Source organism: Scleropages formosus, chromosome 5, assembly GCF_900964775.1.
Source record: "Scleropages formosus chromosome 5, fSclFor1.1, whole genome shotgun sequence".
NCBI classification, from domain to species: domain Eukaryota; kingdom Metazoa; phylum Chordata; class Actinopteri; order Osteoglossiformes; family Osteoglossidae; genus Scleropages; species Scleropages formosus.
In genome coordinates, this window is record NC_041810.1 from 16,816,718 (window position 1) to 16,826,052 (window position 9,335).

General features: G+C 41.4%; 1 protein-coding gene across 1 annotated transcript; it reads right to left on the bottom strand.

The window, feature by feature from the left end:
- Positions 1–709: 709 nt before the first annotated feature.
- Positions 710–6,484, bottom strand: shisa3 (shisa family member 3). The gene is made up of 2 exons (XM_018746382.2): positions 5,504–6,484; positions 710–2,444 (listed from the first exon to the last, which is right to left on the bottom strand). Exons 1-2 carry the CDS (start codon positions 5,772–5,774, stop codon positions 1,855–1,857), a joined length of 861 nt encoding a protein of 286 aa, XP_018601898.1. The 5' UTR covers positions 5,775–6,484; the 3' UTR covers positions 710–1,854.
- Positions 6,485–9,335: the final 2,851 nt, after the last annotated feature.

Here is a 9,335-nt window from a genome sequence, read left to right on the forward strand (position 1 = left end):
TTCCATGCTCCAGCCTTTGGCATAATCTGTCATCAGATTTTGCGTTGCTTGGTGGATGTGATGCTGACAAGGTGTCTTACACAAAATGTACCTGTCCCCCCCCACCACCACCACCTCACACCCCACAGCTGCTTTTGCCATGTTCGGTAAATGTCCTGAATCTTGTATTAGCAATGCTAAATTGGTAATGGAACCGCATTTTACAAAGGTCCTGCCAACTTCCCCTGTATGTGGTCTTGTTTATGAATCACAAACAGATGATTATACTGACTGTGAAAGTGGTCCACCAAAAATGAAATATAAACATTCTGTCTAGACAGGATGTAGCACTTTTTTTTCTGAACACACATTTCTCAAATAATGTAATATTGAGTAATGTGACAAATACATTAGGAATACAGTGATATTTATTATTCAAAAATGTTGGGTTACAACACATTAATATTCCTAAAGGATCTTGTGTTCAGCCCAAACTAAGCCTAGGCCCAACATTTATTAAATCGGTAATTAATTCAATTGCAAAAAGATATCCGTTGGTCAGTTTTCACTAAAGACAACAAACTCCTAACAGGACCTTGACTTTTTTCCTCATAGTTTTCTTCCCAGCAAACTTGGGCTGATATCAGGAAATGCAAGAATAAAAAAAACAAAATAAATAAACAGGAAGCCTCCTGTTTTCATGATATGCACGTGACATATTAGTGCACCCCACTGCTGACAAACAGATGGCCTTGTTTGGGCGTTATTTATTATTCAGTTTCATGTCCCAGGTCAGTGCCTTGCCCCAGTAGACTTTTCCTGCTGATCTGTGGCCCCACCAAACCTCCACCCCCTCCAATATTCTAGACTGTATCTTGTTACTGTGGGTGCGCCAGTGTCATAAACACAACTGTTATGTCTGCTTGTGATGGTCAAAAGTATGGTCACGTTCCAAAGGACTCCCCTTCACTTTGTCCGAGTACATTGCTGCTTCTGTCGCCATGACAGCTATTCGCTCTCACCTCGGTGTGACCCTAAGCCATGACGGTTGTTGCACAAGACCGCTATGAAGCAGTGACCCAGTGGAAAGGTACCGTGTGACTACGGGCGCATTTTTACCCTCAGAACATATGGAACGGAGCAGCTCGGGTGAGTCACGGAAACGGCTCATGTGTCCCTCCGTCCACCCGCTGGCCAAGCCATGCCCCTGACGTCGTCCGTTTTCCATGTTCTCCTACTTTTACTGGAATTATTAGGTCTTCTATTAGTTTTTCCCTTCCTTATGAAGGACGAAGATTGTCAGCATCATTTATATTCCCTCAAAATTCGTCACTCGGTCCAACTCCCGAAAAATTTATTTTTAATATTTGCCATGAATATGAGAAAAATGTTGGGCTCATTTGAACATGTGACTGATTTCTTTGACATCCCGAAAGGCTAAATAATGGAAGGACAGAGTGTAGTTTAAGAGAATGAATAAAAAAAGTGCATACTCGAGTAGACATAGCAAGAAATAGCAAGTCACACCTGGTGTAAAAAGTGCACTCTTGCACTGTCAACCACCTGGGTGTGGGGAGAGTCTTCCCTCCCAGAATTCCCCCTGCTCTGTACCTGAGTCTCTAAAGGAGTCTCAGTTGGACCCCTCTCCCTGCTGGGTGATCTCCAGGGTGAAGTCCCTCGGTCGACTGCCCCGGTCTCAGGCCTCCTGGACCTCCTGCTCAAAGGGACCCCCGCTGTGTTTTTCCCTCCCACATGGTAGGACGCGCCGGCCTGCTTCTGTCTTTAATTTCGGAGTGTTGTCCACCAACAAGCGCTCCTGCAGCGGTGATCTTCTGCAGGACAGCAGCCTTCAGTAGAGGTGGTGTTCTGAGCCCATCAGCTCTGCCCAAAATCAGCAAAACCCTTCGTCGCAGAAAAGGGTTCAGGCTGCATGGGGAAAGGAAAGTACTGCTGGGAGAGGAGGAAGCCGGTGCTCGGGGATGGGTGTAGGGGCTGGTGGAGCTGCAGTGTGGTGTGGGTGTGTGTGTGGGTGTGAGAGACACCCCCTTGAAGGCAGGTAGGGGTAGAGTAAGGAGGAGGTGGGGGCGGAGGTAGTGTAGGTTGCACTTGGGCCGGGGACAGGGCTGGAGTGGATGCTAGGCAGGACGGCTGTGACTGCTGCTGCCCCTGAGCCACATCCACCCTCCCAAGGGAGAAGCGACGCACAGAACTGCCTCCGCCTGCCGAACTGGAGCTGGTGGTGCCGGTGCTGGACTGGCGGGAGGGTGTGCGCAAGCTGGGTGGTGCCGTCGTCAGGATCATGGGTATGGTCTCGCCTTGACAACTACGCAGGGAGAAGCGGATGGGCTGCTGGGTCGGCTGCTTGGGCCGGAGGCAGGTGCAGCAGTAGACGGCCACAAGGGAGCCAATGACGACAAAGGCCACGAAGATGGAGCCCACCATCAGGAACGGCACGTAGATAGGCTCTGAAGAACCGAGGGAAGAAGGTCATTCAAACCGGTGAGAACTGGCGTGAGTCTATGCCTTTCACAGGGTTGCACAACCCCTACTGAACCTATCCTCCCACAATGCACTGCACAAATATTCCACATGGAAAAAGCAACTCAATCAAAATAAACGGCACAATATTATGTAAGCTATTTTCTATGTTTTCTGATAATAAGAATTTCAAGTAAATAAAGTAAATAAAGTTAAATTTAAATATGCATTATTTTACAATAACATCTGAAAAATGCATTTTAGTGTAATTTTGACTTTAACTGAAGTTATTTTAATATTTAGACAATTTCTCTTTTCAAGACTAAATGCACAGCTTAAGTGCTTATTTAAGGAATTCCTCAAGCTGTCCAACTTTAAAACATAGAACTTGTTTTACAGAACTGAACACCTCCAGAACAATGGTTTCCATGTTGGAGACAAACACTATCCAAACCTGCAAGGATACAACTTAAGTCATACATGTCCTCAAGTGTCAGATTTCCTGAGCTGTGTCATTTATGTTCAAGACCATGGATTACATTACACTGGAGAGGGCCTGGCATATATAAAAAGAATGTACAAAAGGCAAAAAAGAAAGCAGATGTGTATGAAACATGATTTTTTTATGAGATTAACCCCGTTAATATAACTCCATGAGTAAATCAGTGCACTGGTTATCGGCACTGCAAGTTAATTTAGTTGCTGAAGGACCCAGCATGGATGTAATTTAATATGTTAATCCTGGGAGAATTTTAGGATGGCTCTGCCAGTAATTACAAGAATCTCAGTAATAAAAGCCACAGACACTAACTTTTTTCCCCTGCTTGGCCTCTAAACAATTTAAAGTGTACATTTGTTTGCATGGCTGATATCATAATTTCATTAATAACCTTTTGGTATTTTTAATTTTTTTTCTTGCAATTTGCTATATACAGTAAATTCAGAATCTGAACCGTTATTAGTCCTGTTGGATATCCAGACATCTGAAGATGCCAGCCTGACATTGCAATAATTCTAATGCATGGAAACTGGCTTTCCCTCATTTTAGTTTAAACCCTCTGATCACATTGATAGACTCTTAAATATGTCCAGAAACTAATATTATTATGATTTGAAGAGGAGGGATTATTTGTTTTGTGTTGTATATCAGAGATACTGCTCAAGATAAACTGAAATAATTCAGTCCTTTGTGTCTTAGACTTTTAATCTCTATCATTCCGTATGCTTTGTTAACCCTCTCAGGGCCAAATTAATGCTAGCAGTAGGAAAAAATCTTTACCACCTGATGCTAATTTGCAACATCTGCCTGGAGAGGCTTAAAGTAAAAACAAACTTTTTTAAAATTTTATTGTTGAATTTAAAAAGACTTCATTTACATATAGTCACTGATACTGATATTTATCAAAAAGATTGTATTTCACACACATGTCTATTTCAGGATTTACCCTGATTTAATAGCACTGTACATGCAAGCAGACACTGAATTAAAGAAATGCATTAGCTGATGTACCTCAAAGTTCATAAAAGCATCCTGCTTCTAAACTTACCGAAATACACTTAATTTTAACAATTTAAAGAACACTACTCCATTTGTAAATTCTTGTAGCTGTCAGAATTATTGATCTTATTGGTTTTTGTATTATTGCAGATTTTACTTTAGCTACTTTGTAATTACCTGGATGTTCCCCTCTAAGTATAAATACATATTAGCCTTCACCAATAATATTTAATATATGATTAATTTCATAAATTTTGCCTGTTCTACAGTGTGGGATTTTTCCTTGAATTAAGTGTATTAAAAACTCTAGCTCACTTTTTTTTCTGATGACCTGTCAGCTAAGTTCTACTCAAATAAGTGACTGACACCCAAACACACGTTGACCCTCTTTGGACAGCAGCTCCTGACTGTAGCTCATTTTTGATAATGTTAAAATTAGAAAACTAAATAAAATGACATTCTTCGTTCACCACATCATTGAGTCTTGTACAGTCCATAATAACTATTTTTTTAGGGCTTTTTATACCAGCCCTATATGATGACTTTCCATAGTAAACCGTGTTAAATACAATCACACTCTCTTCAGCTACTTAATTCCTTTGCTTTTTCTTCCAATGTGATTCTATTTATCTGGTTTGAAATACAAAATTGCTGATAAAACACGTGAAAATCGGCTTGGTTTAGTGTTACATTTAAAAAATAAAAAATAATAAAAATCTGTATTTTGACTGAAGTTCTAAAACGTTCTCAAGCATAATACTTTTTTTGCCGTTTTTGATAAGGGAGCCTTAGTGTATTAAAGAAGTAAATCTTCAGATTTGCGATTTTTCCGAAAAGTCTTTTACAAATGTGTATTACTTAAAAATGTTAATGTTGGAAACCAATGTTAAGAAAAATATTGATCAAACAAGTATCAAGGAATGAAAAGGCATTTTAAGGGACATAATGATAAATACACATTTTGATTTTTTGTCTTCTCAGTATTTTGATCCGTGACTTCAGCGCTCTGGGAACAGCAGTTATTAAATTTCTGCATTTTTAAACGAGCTCAACGCTATCATAACAGTGTGTGTTTATGGGTGTGATACTGGAGACAATATTTTACTGCTGTATTATGTATATTTCAGTGTTTCAAGGTTGTTTTTGAGCTTATGCTTTTATCCAGCTATTTCAGTATTTATCCTGTTTTTACGTGGCTGTTTTCTGCTTCGGGAGTTTTAATCACTTATTTTGATGTACTGGAGCCCACAACCTCCTGGTCACAAGACCATTTCCTGAGCCGCTACAACACCTGTTCAAGTCGCCACGAACTAATACCTCAGTCGAAATGTACTGCATCATGTTCATAACCCATGACAGTACCAATGTAGCTTATAAATGTTAATTCGTTGCACATCAGACGATTTTATCTCTTTGCCCCATTTGTATTGCAGGGGATTTTCAGTGCGTTAATCCAGGTTAAGCACCCTGATCAAGGGTACTACACAGGAGCGGGACTCGAACCAACAACCTTCTGCCCGACAGTCCCCGGGAGGCCTGAGTACTCACGGGCTGCGAACTGGCTGTTCTCCAGCTCCCTGTCGTTGGTACAGCTGCCCTGGTCGAGTCGCGCGTCCACGGCCGCGCAGCAGTAGCGCAGGGAGCACGAGCCGCAGCACACGGTCGCGTCCAGCGTGTCCATGTCCTCCGGGCACTGGAAGCCCTCGTGGTAGTTCCCGCTGGAGTCGAGCCACCCGTGGCAGTACTCCCCCTGGGCGTCGGACACGCGCAGCATCCACGTGAGGTACCCGAGCAGGAGGCAGGGGAGCAGCCGCACCATCCCGGGAGGTGAGGATGAGGAGGTCGGCGATGATGGTGGCGATGATGGTGGCGATGCCGGGCCCGGGCTACAGTATTGTGATGATGGTGATGATGATTGTGGTGGTGGTGATGATGATGACGACTAGTATGATCCTCACACGCGCTGCCCTTTCCCTCGTGAACTCCGCTGCGCTGCTTAATATTGGACTTTTCGGGAAAATGTCCTGGAGAGAATTAATCTCTGGATTTCCTCAATTAAACAAATATAACGGTTTAATTTGTTTGGGGGTGAAAGTCTTCAGATCTTCAGCGCGCCTCTCTTATAATCCCCGATGAGAAAGTCATATTTCTCTCCATCCCCAAGGATCCATCCGAAGATCACAAATGCGGAGTGACAGGAACAAAAAACGGATAAAAAGCCACGGCTCGCGCTGCCTCGGACATTTCCCACGAGTGGGAATAAACCCGCCGCGGTGTGACTGAATTAGGACAATATTTAAATGACTTTCCAGCTGCGCCGACAGTTTTGACAGTCGAGACGTGGGATGAACGCGCACTTTGCAGCGACTCCGCGCGCCGACGTGCTACGAGTTCCCTGCAAACACGCGCTCCTTGAAAACTGTAATAATTTCTCACCTTGCTGTGAAACAGAAGTGCTACGTAGGAGCGCAGTTTGTTCTGCGCGCGTCCCGAGTGACGAGGCGCTCTGCTCTCGCGGATCTGCTCTCCTCCTCCAGCTGCTCCCCGATCTGCGCCTTTTAGTGAGCGCCGCGGAGACGCGCCTCTCGGACGCGCGCGCGCACGTGTCTCCCTCCCAGGACGGAGTGGGGTGGAGTAGGGGGGAGTAGGGGGGAGTAGGGTCGGGGGCGCTGTACCCCCACCAAAAAAATATGCCAGGAGAAGATGCCAACCCTGTCAGGTCCGATAGACTGTTTTTCCAAGGGAACCAGAGCTGTTTATTTTCAACATTTGCAAATCTTCACAATCTGTCAGCTTATTTAATTTGTTTTAGATTCATTTAATTGGCTTTATTGGGGGCGGCTATTAACACAATTATCTCCCTTTCTGAGGTTATTTGCCTGGTCTGCTGTGCACTTGGGAACTATTAAGATATCAAATTTTCATCCCAAGCAGCCTCACTATAATTAAGAAATAAATGGACGTTCATAACCGGACCTAATAGCTTACTGGAAATGTATTTCACTTAATTACATTAAAATATACTTTTTTAAATTATCGGAATGTGACTTCATCATAGCCTATTATCGTGTCACTCTGAATATGTCACATACGAACCTCATTTTGTTTCGGTTGCTTATTGATATTATGTAATATTATTGGAACGTTATTACGTTAAACATTCTAATTTTTGGAAATTGCATTAGAACAAAATGTATTTTATTTGGAATTCTGACAAATATACTTCAGGTGGTTTAAATTCCTTTCTGCGGACTACAGCATCTGAAACATTACAAATCAGGTATGAAAAGCAGCAATTTCTCCTTCACACCTGTAGTATAAACACTTTTATTGGGAATTAATTCGAATTGTGAGAATTAGGCGTCCAGGAGCCAGTTTTTGTAGATGCAGTAGTTATTTGACACATTTGTCTCCTACCTTTTTTCGCAGTGATGTAATTAGGTCATATATACTGTACAGATGCATATGTAAATATGTGTGTATATATGTATATACATACTGTATAATACAAATGTTGTTACACTTCATTCTAGTGCTCTGTTCTTAAATTAATTATATTGATTTACTGCCCTCTTGTGGCCACTGTTGATAGTACCGCGTATACCGAGCATGAGTCCCCCTTTGTCATTAGTGAAATAAGCAGTACTGTAAGTACTGGGGTTCCAATTAATAAATGGGACATGTTTTTGTGTTTTTGGTAACCGAGAATTATGATATTTTTGTTTTAGTCAACTAGGCCTTAAATCAAATGTTGCGATTTCGTATATTTATTATTTACGCTGTCAAATATGTCGGGTGAAACTGCCATCGAAGCTAGTTCAACTTATTTGATTTTACTGCCTGGTTCTGGACATTTTTCAGTGTTTATGTGTTCAGGATACATGTGTGTGGAAATGTACACAATTTACACTGGATTATGTTACACATTAGCAGAGTATTTGTTTTGCCATGGACACAGTATTAATTACACAGCTGTCACCCACTTTAAATGCCTTTAGAAATATGCTCTTCTGAACTTCACCTTCTCTCACCAACTTGTTTGCTTACTAATAAATAAACAAACAAATAAACAAAATAATTGGCAGAAACCGGACTGACTTCCCAAGTACAGGGTGGTCTACAACCTTCAAAGTTTTGAAGAGAGTAGGCTACTTAAGTCTTGAAAATGTTTTTTTTTTTTTTTTTTTTTTAGACTGGCACATTAATTTTTTTTTCAGAACCCATTGAAAGATATTTACACTGAAAAAGGAAGTCTGAAATCTTTCATCGCAGGCCTTTCTTTGCAACCTGGGATATGGATTGAATAATTTCTCAAGTCCAGTCAACTGAGAGCAAATGAATTCTCCACGTCATCCAATGCTGAAATTGTAAAAACCTTGATTCAACTCAGCAGTTTCAACTTTTAGTATTTTGTTTTACCAGAGTAATAATACAGTAATGCATGGTTATAACAGGCAGAGGACTTGTGCATAGAAGGGTGAGAGTTTAAACTCCAGAATGGACACAGATTCTGAGACCTTGATCTGGTTTCTTCAATAATACTGTGTGTGTATGAAATTGCAGATTGTGCAATAAAAGTGTCTGCTTGGCAAGTTAATAGTTCAATATCCAGGCTGCTTTGCCTGCAGTTCATTAGTGCATCTCATTCAGGTCAGAACATGTACATTTTTAATTACAGGGGGACGTACGGTGACACTTCAGTATTCATTTCAGTATAAACCAGTATCTAATTGTATTTGGTCATTAAATGTAAAAGTGTCAAGTTTTTTTATTTATGCTGTGAATTTACAACTTTTGGTTTTGTTTTGGCTTAATAATAATGCGTCTGATTTTTTTATTTTTTTTTCCTTTTTTATATTCCTGGTTACAGAATTTGTTCTCTACTTTGCTTTCGGGTGAAAAGACATTCAGAGACATATGAAGGAAACTGTAGATCATAACAGCTGTGCAGAGCAGTGGCGCAGACGGGCCCTCCTGTAGGACACTCCGCTGTGCGTCGTTTGGCAGATACCCCCTTATTTGCGACCTGGATTAACAGTCTGTTTAATATATTTCTCACCGGAAAAGCCGTTCGTTTCCAAGAGCAAAGGTATTTTGCGTGAAATATTTTAGTTTGTGGTGCTTATAAAAAAACGTTGCGTGCCTAAAATAAATGAGCGACACTCGATCCATTAAGCTCATTTTACCGTTATTTCTTATTGGACAAATTGTCCCGATATACAGCCGCTTGAAAGTATGTGAACCCCTTTGTGTCCCTTGGTTTTACCGCGAAATGGTTATTTAATGAGAATCGGTGTTTCTCATGTAACATAATAGGTGTGTAGTGACCAGTTCCATATGTCGATTTATAGGAAATCATGTGTGTAGTAGAAACACACAA